Source organism: Echeneis naucrates, chromosome 16 (genome assembly GCF_900963305.1).
Source record: "Echeneis naucrates chromosome 16, fEcheNa1.1, whole genome shotgun sequence".
In the NCBI taxonomy this organism is placed as follows: Eukaryota; Metazoa; Chordata; class Actinopteri; order Carangiformes; family Echeneidae; genus Echeneis; species Echeneis naucrates.
The window spans coordinates 23,401,470-23,420,408 of record NC_042526.1 but is presented as its reverse complement, the minus strand read 5'-3'; the positions used below and the strand labels follow the sequence as shown (position 1 = coordinate 23,420,408).

Sequence of the window (18,939 nt, the reverse complement as noted above, 5' to 3'; positions counted from 1 at the left end):
CCGGAACTAAAATCTGAAACTATGGTTCCGCCACAAAGTACCCCCCCCCCCAAAAAAATAAAATAAAAAATAAATATATATATACAAATAAATATGCATATATAAGTATAAAAGAAAATCTGAACAACTACTAAGCTCAACGAGTTAATGAAAGATGATAAATGTTTGTATATTAACCCAGCCATTGCTCTCTCTCTTGCTCTCATTTTAATGCAGCAGTAAAGCTGATCCAATAATAATAATAATAATAATAATAATGTGTATGCAGACAACTGATATAGTTTACTTTTACTTTAAGTCTGGCTTACACAATTACAAAAGTGTCCTGGTTCTCTCTGTGCAATGAACTGTACAATCCACAGAACTGTAGTGGTGACACGGAATTATTGGTTCAGTGTTCAGTAACTTTTTTTATTTCTACAATTTTGACTCTCGCTATCAGTGAAACACACACGACAAAAATACTGTCTTATGGCAAAGCTTTTATTAAAGAGTATAAAATATACATCCATCAACAGGTTAAATGTAAACAACTTTTTTTAATGTAGAACATTCAATTTTAATTCCCAGGCATATTAAAAGACTCTTTACAAAGGAAAACGATTCATAAAGTTATTAAGTTGATGCACATGTCAAACCAAGTCATACGAGGTATTCAAATGTACACAAACTGTAAACAGGTGCAGGTTATTCAATAGCTCCACTGGGACCAAGCTCCAGACACCATGATCTGTGTATGGTAGTCTCATGAGTGCAGATGTTAACTAGCTTTCTTTATTTTTTAAACACTCATCCAGTTTTCTGGCTAATGCTATAATCTTAGCTGGATGCTCACATTTATGGAGAGCAGCCCAAGGACTAATCTGGCTCCATTTTCTGCATGTTACATTTGCACATATATCTTACTGTGGGCTGATGAATATTTGAACTCCTTGAAATCACTCTGTAAACACTGACTATGTGTGTCCTTCCAAAAAGTTCTTCAAACACTGGCAAGAACAAGTAACTAAAGTGGGTTTACATTTTGATTAAACAAGGCAGATACAGCAAATGTATAGTTCACAAAGAAATGGCACCATCTGAATAACATCCTTTTACAGTACATCTTAACTCCTCAATACCTGTTCATTGAATTTGACTGTTTGATGGCAGTAGAAAGGCACTTGCATTCAATAAGATAATGATTGATAACCATGCTAAGGTTCCAATACATTGGTGTAAATAAACCCACCACTTACAGATACAGCATCACAGAAAAAAAAAAAAAAAATGTATAGGAGGACAGAGCCAGCAGTTAATGGCACAGCTCAGCAAAGCAAATCAATTCACTAGAGAAAAAAAAAACAAAAAACAAAAGCAGAGGTTGCCATCTTGAAATGGCTCAGTGATTGTAAACGCATTTGAAAGCTACTCTTAAAAAGGTCTTCTGTTTGGGTGCTCATACAAACATAATAAATAATTATAGATTTATATATATGTAAAAAAAAAAAAAAAAAAAAAAAAAAAAAAAAAAAATCCCACCACCATTTTCCACTGCTTACAACAGCAGGGTTAACAAATCAGCTGAACAAATTCCACCATCAGTGTCAGTGAAGAAAAATATTGGCATCCTTTGAGCAGCTTTTATCATCATCATTTCAGACTGCCTTCTTTGGCTGTTTCTCCACAGACTAGTCACATTGGGGTCAGATTGGGGGTTTTTGTTGCCCCCCCCACTTTTTTCCCTTTTTTTGTATATATATTTTTTTTTTTTAAACGTACAAAGTCATACATGTGTTCTGATGTGCACAAAGTACAAAGTCCAAACAACCCTGGAGCATCAATCACAGGTACAAAACATCATCCCTCTAAATGTGGCACTGAATGGCAGAAATTTCAGCGATCTTTCTTACTCGCTCTTCAGACTTGCTCCATTCTTCTGCTCCCGCAGCTTCCTCCTGTGCAGGTATCCAGTACGCTGCAGACGGTTCATTCGGGCTCCCAGGAAGATAACAATGCTGCTCGGCACCAACTTTGTAGTCACCCAACCCTGCGACAAACAAAGGTGCATGGGATTATAATAATTTTAAAACTTTAGTCTTCAGTCTTATAGATATAAAAACTTCAAGACATCTTGAAAAAGCAGGTTCCATGTCAGATGAGTAACTCATACACTACATTCAATATTCCTGACTTTAAAATGTTTACACAAACCCAGAAAGACTAAATTAAACAGGTCACTGAAAACCTAAAAAAAACAAAACAAAACATTACAACTTCTGAGCCAGAAGTTAGTTCAGATAGTTCATTGTTAAGTCTGATGCAATATATTACCTGAGAATAAGACTCAAGTGTATTTGATTTATTCCCACATATTCCCACTTCTTACCATGACAGCGTGGGGGAAGTAGCCATTGGTCTGGCTCTGCAGACCCACAGTTGTGAGCTCAGCGGCTACGTAGCGCTCTGGAGTGGGCTTGTCCAGGGTGGGCCTCCTGATGCGAGTCATCTTTGTGGCAACAAAGAAGGGCAGCACACTCTGCAGATAAGGATGAAACATGAAATAAACTAAAAACATCAAGGAGAATATTAAAACCCCAGAAACTCCCTGTTGCTCCTCTTCAGTATAAAAACATTAAGATTGTAGATTCAAAGTACAGTCATTGTGGGTCTTTGCTGTAAACTGGTTTTGGTAGCTGGGTTTACCAGGTGAAAAAGAACCTCCGGGTTTGCTAAGGTGAAACTGTTGTGCACAATCTAGCCACAGGGTGGCACATGAGGGAATACTACAGACGGCGCTAAAAACGGAACAAACAAGCCCAATGTGGAACAACCTAAAGGAAAAATAACCCTCTGCTGAAAATAAGGGGATCAAAATGGCAACTGAGGCATCATTCATATTAGTGTATTTACCTCACTGACTGGCGATAAGTAAAATTCAATATCAAAAAGGGACAGATTTCATATCCTTCAGTGTCAAACAAGGTTTTGTCATCATCTCCCTGTTATTTTCTCTTTATATTTAAATCCACGTTATTTTGGTCTACAGCTCTTGGTTGTTTATTGGTCATATGCACTCAAACCTATGAGGGTGGGTTGTAAAGGTAAATGGTGTAGAGAGTGTAAATGGTTTACACCCTCTAAAACTCAAATGTGCCTCCTAGCATTTATTTTAGATCATCTCAATTAAAATATTAAGTTTATTTATCAAATATAATGAGGTTGTATAGCAGACAAAATAACTCCCCATGGCTCTGACAACCCTAATGGGGAGTTTGACACTTGAAAAACTTCCAGCCTACCTGAATAATGATGCCCTGACGTCTGTATTCCTCCTGAAGGCCACGAGAGAAGAAATCCACAAAGGCCTGCACACACAAGAACAAGGAGGAGTCAGATTTAACATGTAAAACCTGATGAAACAAGCAGATTCAACCATTATCATTTAATAGATCCGTCCACTGCAAAAGTTCCGAGTTCCGTCTCATTTACAAAACAAGAGTCCAGCTGTAGCACACACCTTGGTGGCAGAGTAGACTGTGAGCAGAGGGACGGGGTACATGCCACTGGCAGAGGAGATGTTCAGAATAACGCCTTTAGACCTGAGAATCAAACAAAAAGGGGCAGCTTTAGGACAAAAAAAAACTTTGTTTTGCTGTTTTACTGTTGAGGCAACATGAACAGCTGCAGTGGCAACACGTTTCACTCTTCACTTGGAATTTTGTCAAATCAAGAAAGCCTCAGTTTCAGCGATGCTGCCGTAACAAATCTAATCACAGGGCTTTCCTCACGATGTGAAGCACTGATCCCACGGCAGCGCAAACATTTATTTTCAGTCGTGTCTTTGAAAGACACAAATTTTTTTTTTCTTCCTTCTGAGCTTCAGTTTTGACTGATTCCCCATGCCTGTGGGAACCCAGTGTCTATACACATTCAGCACACTGACAAAGACACACAAAGTCATGTTCCCCGCACACTAACAGTGTGGTAGTGGCCGTGTGCGTTGCCATGGCAGCCTGTTGCTGCAGTGATGTAGTGGAGCGACGCTCCAGCCTCACACGGCACCAAATGTGCCTTTGCTGCTATTGGACGGCAGGAGTCACATGGGACCTGAGCAGCCAATCGGGTGGGAAGAGCACTTTGTGTGAATTGAAAGCTTGTCAGCATTGCGAACAAAGGAGGAGAGGGAAAGAGAGATGCAGTGATGGAAAGGAAAAGGATTTCTTGTGCCCCTTTTCAATAAGAGTCATCTTTATTCACACTGATCCCCTAAACATCAGCCTTCAGAAACACTCAAGTGTTTGTGTTGAATTTGGAATTTTCCCTGTGCAGCTCTAAGCCAAAATCCCTCATTCACGACACTGATGTTTGACTGCAGTCATGTCGCAAAACATGGAAGCCCATCATTTAACTCACCTCTCAGTCATTCTGGGTAGCACCAGACGGGTCATCTGTAAGAACAACACCACCACAAGCTAGGTTAACATCAACCATCACACAAGAATGACAAAACAGGGACAAAGAGAAAAGGGAAAGAGTTTTATGAAATGAATAAATAAATAAATAAATAAAAAAGACTAAAAGTAGGAGGGAGAGAGAGTTGGGTAAAGATCGACAGAGAGAGAGTTGCGTGGGTGGCGAGTACAGACAGCGTTGGTGTAGTCCACCGTTGCTTTGGGAGCAACTGAGACACTGCAGGTACCATGGTAGAAAGAGCAGAAGAGGAGGAGGTAAAAGAAGGGGAAGAGAAGAACAAAAAAATGAGAGGGCAAAGTGAGGAGGACAGCAAAACCCATGGATCACATTTATGCAAACACTTTGGGCTTGATGTAAATATCGAGTTTGCGAACAGTACGCTAGATCCATCTGGATTGTTTCCTCTGTGAAAGCAGAGAACCAAACTCACCTGACACACAGAGGTCATGTTGACGTTGATCATATTTGTGATGAACTGAAACACAGACAGCAACAGTCAGCTAAACACGCACATATTAGATCATCTATCCACCCAACCAAAAGCAGACACAGAGGCAGCTAATATTGATTAATTTGGGGCATAAAACAAAGAATAGCTGCAGAAAGAAAATTACTGAGATTTTTTTCCCTTCATTTCAAGATTTAAAATAAATAAAAATCACAGGAAAATAGCTGCAGGAAATAAAAACTTACACTGTCCAGATCAGGGATGTGGAGGTAGTACTCAGGGTAGGGGTAAGACACACCGACATTGTTGACTAAAAAAAAAAAAAAAAAGAAATTGAAAAGATATTATTCCAATGATTTCAGAAAAGAATATGGTGCTGGGAAACTTAAACCAGCTGAAGTTTCTACCAGAAGGTGGCAGCAAAAGCAAAAAGGCATTACTCGTCACACTGCCACACCTCAATCAGAGCAACACAGTTGGTAAAAGGACAAAGAGATCCTTAAATGTTCAACAAAAAAAAAAAAAAAAAAAAGTACAATGTCAACAAAAGTCTACATGTCATTATATTACACACACGCAGCTGTAAGTTTGCTGCTACTTTAAAAACATACAATGAGGTGCAATACGTTTTACATCTTTTGACTTTTTTTCCTCATGTCTCCAAGAGGAAGAAATCAAACAGCATTTTGAAGTTTGAAGCCAACTTTGAGAGTAAAAACTAAACACCATGTATCTACAACAGAATTTGAAATGAATCAAATAACTTAAATAATATGTGACTTGGATAACACAAGTGTATGTGAAGTCTAAAAGGCTTTGAGACAAAGATGGACAGTCTAAACATCTTATCACCTGTAAAGTGAGGTTCACATTAACTAAATGCACACATGTTGTGTTATTGCTCCACGCTTAACATAGAACAGCACAGAACCAGCATCAGTTTCAAAGATGTATAAGATGTGTGGAAAGTTACCCAGCATCACAAGCTCTTACCGAGAACACCAATCTCCAGACCAGCCAGCCCCGCCTCGATTTTGGGGTAGATATCCGTCTTTCCAAAGTCAACTGCAATGGTCCTGGTCTCTACTTTAAACTGCTCCTCTGTGAAAAGAGAAAGCATCTCACTAATTATAACATTGCTGCGTGGGACTTAAAGTGTGGAAAAGAAAGTAACATTGTTCCGTTAGCACGAGAAGATCAGAAGGATGTGTGTTTAAGATCATTCATTCACGCACAGATCAGACCTCTGGCATTATACAAAGAGTTCAGCATGGAAAAGTCAAGCATCATGTGCAAAAGCTTGTTAGAGCAGAGAAATCCTGTTTCAAAACACTCGTTCCATTCAAGTGAGAGAAGCATGAAGACTGGAACTGAAGAGGGCACTGCGCACCAACAAACCAGCTGAGCAACTATCATCCCCCCCCACCACCACCACCCTCACTTCCTCCTCTCCCTCGTCATGTTTGACGCGCCTGCTGCAATTAGAATTTATTGTCCAAAGACTCGTTTAGCTGATAGGTGGCGGGGGGAGTTATAAGAGGAAAATTCCCAAGATTTGCCTCGGCAAAGAGCAGTAGTGTGTCAATGTGTGTTCAGTCAGAGTTGAGACAAGGGGGAGGGGGAAAAAAAAAAAAAAAAAAAAAAAAAGATGGATTGATGCCTCCCTTAAATTTATATCCAGTTCAGATTTTTTAAAGTCGTCAGTGCCACTCTGAGTGCATGTCAAAGAAAATGATAAAAGCAGCTGAAGACACAGTGGTATAGAAGCAAAAATATGAAGGCTTGGGTTGCCAAATTGGAGCAGTAATTTGGAGGTTGCCAAGTAGGTGCGTTCAAGAGTCAGGAGATGGCTTCATAAAAGAGAGGAGAAACATTTACAACAATAAAATTATTGGTGGGTCAGGGTAGGTTGCCCAAGCACACACTGAGGAGAGTAGTTTTGTCAAACTAATCGTGAGAGGAGTGCCGGAGTTTGGCATGCCGCACCCCGCTCGTGACTACCCATCAGCTCCCTCTGTGCACTTGAAGCACGACAGGGGAAATTGCGCTGTGGGAGACGTCAGAGGCAGATGGAAAGAGAGCAAGTTGGGGAGAGGGCAATATTTGAACAATGGGGAGGGGGGCTCAGTGTCTGTTCAGCTCTGGAGACAGGCCAGTAAGGAGGAGAAGGAAAGTTTTTCCCTTTAACACTGGTGCTTGTTTGTTGGAGATTTGTTGCTTGTGCAGACATGAACGAGGAAAACCTGATCTGTGTCTATCAAAGAGGGACAGGTCCACAAGCTTTACAGGTTCACGATCAGGCCAGATAATGCTTGATAATCTGTCCTTCTCATACTTTAAGCGAGGAAGTAAAATTTTGAGAAACATAGCCTGCTCAGTGTGATTTATCAGGATTAAAAAGGGTGTGGAAATTTGAATTTACAGAGCAAACTACACACAGAATGACAGGAATTGTAAAACCAGTCAAGTTCGTGCAGCCACACCTCTGATGCAACACCTTGTGCTGACAACCACATAGTAAAACCACAAGGGCTATACTTAGGCCAACATGCATTTTGCCTCCAAGATGTTTCTGTTCCATCAATTTTATCTCTGCTTTACATTTAGCATATGTCTGTTATGAAGACCTCGGGAATCCTGTAGGTTGTGAGACTGCCTGTCTATACACATATCCTTTTTCAGCCCATTCACCTTGATATTGGTGAAATGAACGCATGCACTTACCAAGTGATTTGGCCACATAGTCCAGCTTGTCCTGAGAGCGACTAATCAGCATCATGGCGAAGCCACGCCGAGCCAGCTGGAGATAGAAAAAAAAAAAATGCTTAGTAACAGGTTACACAAGTTTTACCAAGGATCTCTGACAATTTTTAAGAAAGGCAAGATCACATGCGCAATGTACAACTACCAGTTGCAGTGAGTGGTGAAAGTCAGATCCCAGAAATGACTTACATTATATGATAAGCTTAAGGAGTTAGGTTTATTTGCTTGGACTCAGGATCAGGTAAGCACCAGAGCACCAGTAGCATAGCAAACTGTATCCAGTGCACTTTGATTGACCACCGAGATGTATTTTCATGCATCACACTTTTGAGACTGGACTTGGAAGTCCCTTATTCCCCTTGTTCTTTCTACATGTGGTGTTAGGCTGAGCTGGGTTAATCTCGATGACACTGCATGGAAAAGTGAACTAATGTACCTGCATGCTGCACTGAAGAAGTGAGGATTATGAGCCAAAGACCCTACATCAGTATATTACACAGCCAGCACGCCCACAGCAGTATGGCCCAAACACGTGGCAGGGTAGCCCCTACTCAACGTGTGCTTGTTACCACCTCATCAGCATTTGTTGAAGTGTGTATGCGTGCGTATGTGTTATGTTATGAGATATATATATATATATATATATAGAAAGGACTCTCTTCCACACTAATAGGTTTGTAAGAGCTCTCCCATACCATGCCTACAAGTGAACATGATGTGTGTGTGTGTGTGTGTGTGTGTGTGTGTGTGCGCGTGCGTGTGCATGAGTCACAGCTTTCCTGTGAAAGAAATGAAATAAATAAGGGTCCAGAAGCCTCACCTCCTCCGCATAGGATTTCCCGATTCCATCTGTGGCTCCCGTCACAACTGTAAAGAGATAAAGAGGAAGAGGAGGAAGAAGAAGAAGAAGAAAAAAAAAAAAGATGTCAGTGAAGGTTCTGTCCACTACAGGCCAGAGCAGAGCAGGTCAATCAGCTTCTCTACAGCTAATAAGGGGGGACATGCTTTAGAGTCTCCAGAGGTTTAAATCTGATTGAAACCTTGGTTTTAAGTTGACTGCTGATATGAGCATGACATCCAGCCACAATACCTGTGAGTTTTTCATGACTGACATTATTCTGGCACAATAACATATCCAATGTTTCACTTATCTTTCCATATTGTGACAATAACAGATAAAACTGAGTGTGATCCTCTTTGCTCAGAAGCCTTCACTTCAGGTTTGACCACCTCCAGTTGCCATCCTGACAGCACAAAGCGTCAACCTGGGCCCAAGCCCAGGACAAACGGGACAATCACAGGAAGCAGGGGAAGTTCACAGGGTGAACAAGAGCACATAGATTTTAGAGCAGAGATGCCTATGGTCCAATCACAACGGCTGATGGAGATCGCATAGAGGTGGAGAAGAGATGGTATAGAGTAAAGCAGAACAGAGAGAGGAGATGGTGTGAGAGTCACGAAGCCTTCAACGCAGAGTGATACCTCATCATGACTACAGTTTTGCTTCCTCAAACAATAGAGACTCACTTATCAGCATAGTTCACTGACAAAGATTCAATATATAGTGCAAAAAATAAATAAAGGTGGTGGAGGGGGGGGAGAGAGAGAGAGAGAGAGAGAGAGAGAGAGAGAGCAAACCAGAGGTGGAGCGATTTGGTAAGATTTTATAGATGCACAGCAGAAGGATGGAAGAAGGGCCGAAGTGTAAGGAAGACAAAGACAGGAGCTTATGTTCTTCTAGTGTTTAGAGTTCTCCTCACCTTGTCAAACAAGCAGGGCTATTTTTAAACCTTCACTGCCCATCAACCATGGCTCCTGCTTGACTGGTGGAGGATGGGGAGGCGTGAGAAACAAAGTAGAACAAGGGGGGAAGAAACAGACACAAGGGGAAGAGAGGTAGTAGTGGTGGTGAGGGAAAGGTTGGGTGTACACACAAATATACACACAGTTGTGCATCATGAATATATTATTAGCAAGCTCTGATGAAAGATTAATAGAGGTAGAGGACATTCTCTGTCAAAGAGCTGGAGAGCAGGAAAAAGACAAGATGAGAAGGGATGCAGAGAGGAGGGAGCGATGACGAACACAGAGCAGGAGAAAGGAGGGTGAAGTGGGGTAGGGAGGGAGGCGGGTGAGGAGGGATCCTGGAGGTGGCTAAAAATAGAACTGGAGCAAAGCAAGAGAACGAAGGAGAGAAAGAAAGAATAGAGATGGCAGTGGAGGATCGGGGCGGTGGGGGTGGAGGGGGAAGGGGGAGAGAGAGAGAAAAAGTGAGTGAATGAGACAGAGAGAGAGTGTAGCACAAAGTCAAAAGTGGAAAGAGAGCAGAATCCCTGGTTATTTTTAAAACCCCCGTGTTAAGAATGAAATGTTCCATGGCAGAAAAGCCTCAATGGGCATGGGCTGAACCAAATCAGGCTCCGGTCGTAGATGCAGGTGGAGGAAAACATAGCGGGATCTTTGTGCAGTGGAGGCTAATCTAAGACCACACTTTAAATGTTACATAGGAAGAGCTTCTAAAAGGCCATTCCTAGATCAAGCAACTATCAGGGATACTGATACTGAGAACCAGGACGCTCATAAATAACATGTGACATCGAGAAGAGCGTCACTGCACTGACCACATTCCAGTTGCACTGGAAAACCATTGTTGCCTACAGAAGCTGAGACAGCTGAGACACATGCCTTTCCTCTGCATGGCTGAGAACTGCACCTGCAATGTGCTCCTGAATGCACGCAGAGCCAGTTTCCCCCTTAAGCTGAAAGACGTGAGCCTGTAATTGTGTGTAAACTGTATTACAGCATCACCTCTTAAACATGACAGTAAAGAACACACGTGGACTTTCACACAAAACACCTAGAGGACTGGATTTGAGCTGTAGGCCTAAACGCTGTACATTTTCAGAATCGTGTAAAAAGCAGACTCAACCTCATCTCCGCATCTCTTTGGGGGTGGGGCCACGTTATTCTTCCTGATAAAAAGGTGAGAGCTGTGAATGGCCCTCATCTTCCCATTAGGTAAGTCAGCTGCATTTCAAGTGGAAAATCTCCACTCTGCTGGTTTCAATTAGAGGAGATCCTACCTACCAATTTTAGCTTGGAGGTGCAAGTTGCTAAATATCATTAAATACATATCCTTTTAGTAAAACATCATCAAAGATAGAGTTTACCATTTCTTCAACAAAGCATAGCCTTCAAACAGGCCGAAGAATTTGTCCTTTAAGAGGTCACTTTGAAAGAACTGACCAACTCTTCCCTCTCAAATGGGCCAGTGAGATGAATCAAGAAAAACACTGAAATAGTGTGATGGAATTAAATGAGGGAGGAAAGTGGAAAGGTTGGAGGTATGATGCAGTGGCAAATAATCCCTCCATCCACTTTAGAGAAAAGCAAACATCTGGACAGAAAAAGAACAAACATTTAAATGCACTTACTGACAAGTCAAATTGTGATTTTCCACTGTACGTACATCAGGCCCAATGCCCCCCCCCCCCCCCCCGCAAAATCCTTGTGCTGTGCTTATGAATGACTACACTCCTCCCATTATATAACAGTACCATTTTCTCAATAAACATTATCTGGGGTCGAGGACTGCAATGGTGGAGTGTGTGTATATATATATATATATATATATATATATATATATATATATATATATATATATATATATATATATATATATATATATATATATATATATATATATATATATATATATATATCTTTGGATTTTTTTTGGGGGGGGGGTGGGTGGGGGGTGAGGACACAAAGTTCCTCAAGTCTTTAGACATGACCATTTTGCTTTTCAGATCTTCTTGTCTTGATTTCTCGTTGTGAATAAGGATGATTCGGAGCCCGCTGATCGAAAAATATAGTTTATGGATTAATCAAGAGAAACTTATTCATTATTCAGTTGTTCCTGTTGCAACTGGGAACTCTTCACTGACAACACAAAGAACCACAGGAAGGAAACACGAGTCACCTGTTAAACTCTGCTCATGCACGCACACACACCAGTGCTCCCAGCAAGACTTAATTCCCTTCACGTGAGCAACGCATTGCATCTGATACACACAGACGGAACATAACAAAAAGGGGTTTACGCAAGCAAGCACGTGAATGACAGCAGCGCCTCTGACGCTCAGAGAAAACAGGCGGACGCTGACATCAAACTATGTTGATGGGGCCACCACATCAGCATGATGCGTGCAAGGGGAAAAATATGGAGATTTGGTAGAGGCCAGTGAACAGGCATTTGTGAGACCATGAATGTATGCATGTGTGTGGTGCCGGGAGGCGGCTACCTCTCATTCATTTCAAGCAGCTGAGCTCTGAACCCAGTCCCCCACATCCCTTTACCTGGTCCACTGTGCTGGCTCTGGAGTGCCCTGACGGGGGCGCGTTTGCACCGCAGCACTGCTGTGCTTAGTGCTGCACATCACGTCCTGAGGTATTGACATCCCCCAGCCTTTTCTGTCTCCCTCCCTCCTCAGCAGTGGAGCAGCCCCTGCCTGCCTGCTCACTATTCTGAGGGTCTAAAAAAAGCAGCAGGAGGAGTAAAAATAGCAGCGCGCCAGCACTGCCTCGTCTGGGAGCTGCCTGCCTGCCGCAGCACCTGAATACCAACAAGATCCCCCACCACCATCACAATCACCACGACGACCAGGCTGCTGCATCCTCAGCCCTGCCTACCTAAATCCTCCTAATACCAGCATGAGCACTGCAAAGGGGGCTGGGGGGGGGCACAACCCCCAAAGAAGATGTGATCTGAAAAGCAGTGGGAAAAGAGCAGGGTGATCATAATGATTGGGGACTGCATGAGAAGCCCCGTGTGACTGTGATGATAGAAGATGTAGAAGATGAAGACCTTTGTCATTATGGAGATTTCAATTTCCATCAATTCACTGATTATTCCCTCTCAAGACAAAGGTGTTGAGAAGAAGGTAAATATGGGAGCTGGTGTTTAGTAGTAAAGAAATCTGATGTGGTTGTGAAAAACACTTATCCACAGTGTGAGGGCTTTTTTTTGGGGGGGGGGGGGCTTCTATGCAAAGGAAGGGTGAGACAGGACTAATATGAGCAACCCCCCCACCAAATCCCCAATTAAGATTCTCAGTGAGGAGAGACTGCGGTCCTTGTATGCCCCGCTCTTGTTACGTACTGTTATGTAATCTGTCGCACCCCAAACTCGCCTATCAACGAGCAGCCCCTCCTACCACAGAGGGAGGGAAATAAAGGATAGGAGGGAGGGATGCAGCAGAAGATCCAAAGACGCCCCCCAACCCAAACACACACCCATACCTTTAAATAGCAGGGGAGGAAAGTCACATGGGTAATATAAAAGTCTACAAAAATAAAGCTTGATCGGGCCAGGGGAGAGGGAGGAATGAGGGGAGGGAGGGTGAGAGACAGAAAAAGAGAACATGTACTTCAGAGCGGCCCAAGATAGAAGCGGAATCTATATTTGGGTACAGAGCAAAAAATAGTCCTGTCTCCCGCCTACATCCCTCCCTGCCTCCGTCCTCCAGTCACATGCCTCCTTTAAAAATCTATAGTTTCCTTTTCCACAACTATTTGGATTAAGACAAGGTGATTTTTGAGCAACAAACTTTGCGGCTCATCAGGAACAGACTGTACTGTGTGGAGATTTTCATGTCAAACAAAGCTTGCAGCTGGTGATTTCACTTTGTTCATCTGTCCAAGGTGACAGTCAGTGAAATCACCTGCTGGAGTCTTTTGGGGACATGACAGATATCTCTATCTCAAAAGGGGTGGATCCTGTGGCAATACTTGAATTTGTATCAAAAGATTCCACATCATGAGGCGGATGACACACGAAAACACATCTTATTGCCAACAAATACACAATGTCGCATTATTGCAATGCTGATGATCCCACAGCAGAATCACAGTAAAAACTTTTGATTAAGCAAAGTTCAAACTCATGATGTTAAAAACACATTTACCCACTTTTCCCCCCAAATCCAATCAAAACCCAGTTGGCTTTTCTTCTTTACCTAAAACTACACAAATCCCTTCCACACTAACTGTCTTAAGAACCTGGTGTTCATGCAACATGCTCAGTTGATGTTAGGTAATGACTGAAAACATCAAAGCATAACTTCACATGTTCTTTGCCCTAGAAAACACTGACAACTTGCCAAAACACACCTGTTTCAACAGATAGTCACAACTGAACCAACCACCTCTGTGGGATGTTGGACCGCAACCAATGTGAGGTGACATCACTTCATAGAAGTGCAATAAACCACTGACTCTAAATATGCAGGTGGTGTGTTAATGTGAAGTTAAGCTTCTTAGTTTTAGCACTGGATGCTCACTTGTACCTTGGATACACATAAGACAAGGTTACGCACACTTTTGATCTTTATTTGTACAAACATTTTAGTTCTTACGTCAACTGAAATGCTCAGTTAACATAGTTGGCAACTGCTTCAATCAGAAACTCATCTTTTTAAATTTTTTTTTGGTCTATGAAAAATAATATTCTCTTAAAGTCTGAAGAGTCATAGTCCATACCCATGAAGAATCACATGTACAGTCAAATACAGGGTATGAGGAAAAGCAACCAACTGATAAACCAATAGTCCAAATAGTCATTAGCAGCAGCCATGGGCCATTCATTTGGCAAAAAAAAAAAAAAAAAAAAAAAAAATTAGTCTTACAAAACTTAATGTAGCCATCTAAGAATTTAGCAAGTTCCAGCTTTAACAGTTAATACTGACTACTTCCTTTCCTGTTGATCAAATAATGAGGCGGGTCATCCTTGGGGTTAGCGGGCAAACCAATGGATGTGAGAAAGTCAGAGAAAAATAAAAGCGGGGAAAAGAACAACATGCTCTAATGAAAATGGTTTAGTACAAAGAGTCCCAGATATAGATAGGCACACAGAAAAGAGAGAGACTACATGGAGAGAGGGAGTAAAAGGGATTGAGAAGAGCTTGAAATGAGGGAGATGCAGAGTGGGTTTTTTTTGTTGTTTTTTTTTTACCCAGCATCCCTAGCTCTGGCACGTGTCACAGAGCGTGTTCATCATATGAACAGCAGCTCACACACACACTCACACACACACTCACTCTCTCACTCTCTCAGCACTAGGGGGAAGCACATTCACAAGGATGAAGTGGAGACCCTGCCTCAGTTGAATCGCAGACACAGATAGATTTCATTCACATATGTGCGTTTCCCTTACCATGAATGAAGTCTAATGCCTATTCATAAAAAAAAAAAAAAAACAAAACACTGAAAACAATTCTCTAATAAAGATCCATGCCCTCAAACTCTATGCCACCTCCATTCTGTGTTCATGCACAATCCAAAGCCAAATCAATCTCAAACTGATTCTTGCACAAGTGCTGACCCAAATCTTTGTCACTCTTAGGTTCTAATGATGAATGGCTATATCCTTCTTATATAATAGGACCATTTTCTCAATACACTAATGTCGACAGGGAGGAGGGAAGACATGAAGCAGGAGGGGGGTCAACTGTAAGACAAAGGCCAAATCACTACCCCCCCCCCCCGGGAAAAAAAAAAAAAAAAAAAACTTCCCTTTAGTTTAATTTACTTCCCTATTGTGGAGTTTTACGTGCACACATGCAGACACAAATAGGATCCCTTATATAATATGGGATGCTTGGGGCTAAGAGTGGAGGAGGGAGCACAAAGGAGAAAGCTGAGCACTACTACAGAGTGCTCCACTGGAAATAAAAGCATAAAGATTGAACATTGTATCATAAGAATATTGAAAGCTGCTAAAATGTCTTGAATTGTTAAACTAAAAAGAAAAAAAAAAACTGAAAATATCTCAGAAAGCCATATTTATGCACATTGGCAGAAATTTTCCTCCTCGTCTAGTGATGTAACCATTTGATCTTTTTCAACATCTGCCGAAGTCTAAAATACTTTTTGACAGATAAAAATGTGTCGTGTTCTACTGCTCAAGGATTTTTTTTCCCCAACACTGAGTTGCAGACATCGATTGGGCTGGCAGAAGGAAGGGAGGGTGAAGGAGTGTGTATGTAGATGCTCAGTGCAGCAGAGAGGCTGGGGAAGCCGCCTTGACTCATGCTGCAGGTCTGATATTCTGCCGCTAGGAGTCCCATCCACTAAGGGGAAGACCAGTCAGTGACAGAGAAACTCCAGAGAAATCCCTGCTCTGATCTGCTCTGCATGCAAAGGCTGCAGAGCTTCAGCTCACACAACGTGGAAACACAGAAGAACAGATTCAATCATGAACATCAACTACAAACAAAATGACTTGATTTCACAGAAAAAGTAGGGGTAGCCAAAGCAGTCAAGTTTAATGGCCCCTGGGCAAACTGAGACAGACCGGTCTGACCAGGACATACCAGAAGTTTCTAGAAAGCATAAGGATTGTTTCCACGGGGAAAATGGAAGATGTTAAACTGACCTTATCCAAAGATTCATTTTCTCAAACAGCCAATATAATCACCACACTTTATCACACAAACACAAACCTGTGTGCTAATGACTTCACCCAAATAGAGCTATTGTCACAATATATGTAGAAAGAACCAAAGATGTATTTACTTCCTTTATAAAAGTGTTTCTCCACTTAAGTCATTGACTGGCAAGACATATATGGGTTACAGGTGGTTTGTGCTTAACCCTGAGCTGAGAGTCTCCATAGAGCAGAGACACAATCCACCTCAGTAAGATGTCACACGTCACCCTTTTGTTGCTTATGGTGTATAAATATAAAGAGCAATACAATTTCAAATCAATGGCTGGATGTTGCGTAACTTGTTGCAACAGGTGCCTCGGTTCTATCACAAAATGAGAAATCTGGGAGCAGCAGCACTTGACGCAAGAGCCTTTACATAAAGGAATCACACCATTTCCTAAGCTTGCCAGACCTGCAGATCCAGCACAACCAGTTGAGGACACTTCATCCGCTAACTGATGATTCATTAACCCGCAGCTGTCCCACCCCTTCCAAAACCAGTTCACTTCCTGCCCTCTTCCAACAACTGTGCTTGGATAGAAACCTCTGAGACTCGTCATGTCTGGACTGGTGCTAGAAACTGGTTTAGGGAGCAAGTTCACAACCAAAGGAGAAGGCCCAGAGTAGAGGTGAGCTGTTCCCCCTGTTTGAAAACTGCTGCTTCAGCACCTCATGCACGTATCAGAGATTATGTTTGCCCACCACACAGCATAAAACGCTTCAGGTCACAAGCAGTGAAGGAGTGTAGTGAGAGCTATATCTGACATAGTGTGTGTGTGTGTGTGTGTGTGTGTGTGTGTGTGTTGGGCGGCGGGGGGGTTGATGATCACAATTTCTGACCAATTGATGACGAAGCGAGGAACAAGCGCATGACTCATCGGCGTGCACCGGTATTCCTCCGCATATTCCAGGAGTCTCACAAAAAACATGCGTATTAGTCATTCCTCAAGGCCCCCTACCTTTGTGTCGTGTGCTGCGTTTTCCTGCACACAGGGCATCAATTAAGCAGCCCATTCATTAAAAAAAAAAAAAAACACGTCGATTTAGAGGCCAAGTGCGTCACAGTGCAGGGATAAACAAATGTGGGGGGGCTTCGACCTATCCGATGCAGCGGGGAGCGCTCGACAAATTGCGCAGGAAGAGACTCCAGACGCAGCAGTCTTCGCCAAATAGGAGACTGGAGAAGTGGGTCAAGCCATGGCAGGGCGATTCCTATGAGACTAACCGCTCCAAAACCAAAATACACTGAGATCTGAGGGGCAACTCGGAAAAGTGCAATTGTGGAAGCGAATCCGATCTGATCTCATCCAACAGTATGTAGGGCAAACGGAGTGGGACAGGTGAAGTGACGAGAAACCGACGGCAGCACAACGGCCATAATCTGGGACACACTTTTTTAAGTCCAGAGCTCTGAAAATGATCTAGATGTGGGTCACTCCTAATTGAGCATATGGGTTTGTCCTACATCATGCGGATGGGCCGATGTGGCTGAGAGCTCACCCACATTAAACAGCTCTCTGAAAAGTGCGCATAGCCTGCGCAATTTGGCTCTTGGCTCACCAATGTGGGGCACCCTCCCTCCCCCCCCCCCCCGCTCCAAGTGTGGCTGAAAACGTTGGAGCCGCTGGCAGCACACGGTGCCATGTTTGATGACAGGAAAAAAAATCCCCAATTGAACTAATAAGGATCATTATACTGTCCAACAGCTGCTTACCTGCGCCTGTTACGCAACACCAGCCTCCTCTTGAATTAAGCCACACACACACAAAACACGCACCAGAATGCAGTTTCTCTTTGTGCCAAAGTGAAGTTTGAGCTCAATAACCTGACTGTGACGTTTGCACGTCGAGTCCACCTGCCTACTTCCGAGCTGCCCTCTTTGTGACCGTGTGATGGCGTGAAAACTGATGTGACCCGACTCACCTGCCCATTTGCCCAGCTTCGGGGAAAGCAGCTGCCCATTTCCCAAGACCCAAATCCTGAAGCCCGAGAGCAGCCTGTAGAGCAGCCACAGAACCAGGCAGGCCACGGTAAACGCGCCGACCCAGAAGAGAGGCGTCTCGGCCCTGCGGAGCGTCTCCTCGGCGTTCATCCACTTCATGGCAGCGGCTCTCTGTGACTCGGCGTGTGTGTGGAGACCTCAATTTTAGGCAATGTGCTCTAATTTCCAAGCCACAACGTGAGAGAGAGTCCCTTTATAAGGAGGTTGTAGCATCACACACACACACACACACTCCCCCAACACTTGTCTAGCCTGATTTAAAGCGCACCGCCCCCGTCCTACTCTGCCCCGCCCCGCTCCGCTGCGCACTGGCCGTGCCGGTTGTCTCTCGGCTCGTGCTGCCCGCCGGTTGGTGCATTTGCATGTCAATCACCTTCACAGCTTCCCCCATTCATTCGATTTTCTGTATGAAGCGGGGCGGGTCGAAGCGAGACCGGGACGAGTAGCGATTGGGCAAACATTACGGCAGCTCCCATCCGCGGCGTGTCATTGGCTCTCGCCAGAACAGGTTTGTCAGTTTCAGTCAGGATTATGAAACCCTCCAAACCCACGCTTTCGAAAAAAAAACCTGCCCATACCACTTTATGAATGAAAGGGTGCTCTCATTGGCGAACAATGTGCGCGTCCTCCCGCCCCTCGGAGAGCGTTTGGAGAGAGTTGGTTGGCTGAAGCGGTGCCAGTCTGTGAGGTCAGCCCGCTCCCACCTAGATGTGACTCACTCGTCTATTTTAGGTATTCTGTCTGCATCACACTGCTGATAACCGCAGAGAAATGTGGAGCCAG

The 18,939-nt window shown here is 43.2% G+C and overlaps 1 protein-coding gene across 1 annotated transcript; it reads right to left on the bottom strand.

The window, feature by feature from the left end:
• Positions 1-462: 462 nt before the first annotated feature.
• Positions 463-18,255, bottom strand: hsd17b12a (hydroxysteroid (17-beta) dehydrogenase 12a). The gene is made up of 11 exons (XM_029522627.1): positions 18,078-18,255; positions 8,487-8,533; positions 7,628-7,703; positions 5,897-6,004; positions 5,149-5,213; positions 4,886-4,930; positions 4,396-4,430; positions 3,500-3,581; positions 3,282-3,347; positions 2,369-2,518; positions 463-2,029 (listed from the first exon to the last, which is right to left on the bottom strand). Exons 1-11 carry the CDS (start codon positions 18,253-18,255, stop codon positions 1,889-1,891), a joined length of 993 nt encoding a protein of 330 aa, XP_029378487.1. The 3' UTR covers positions 463-1,888.
• Positions 18,256-18,939: the final 684 nt, after the last annotated feature.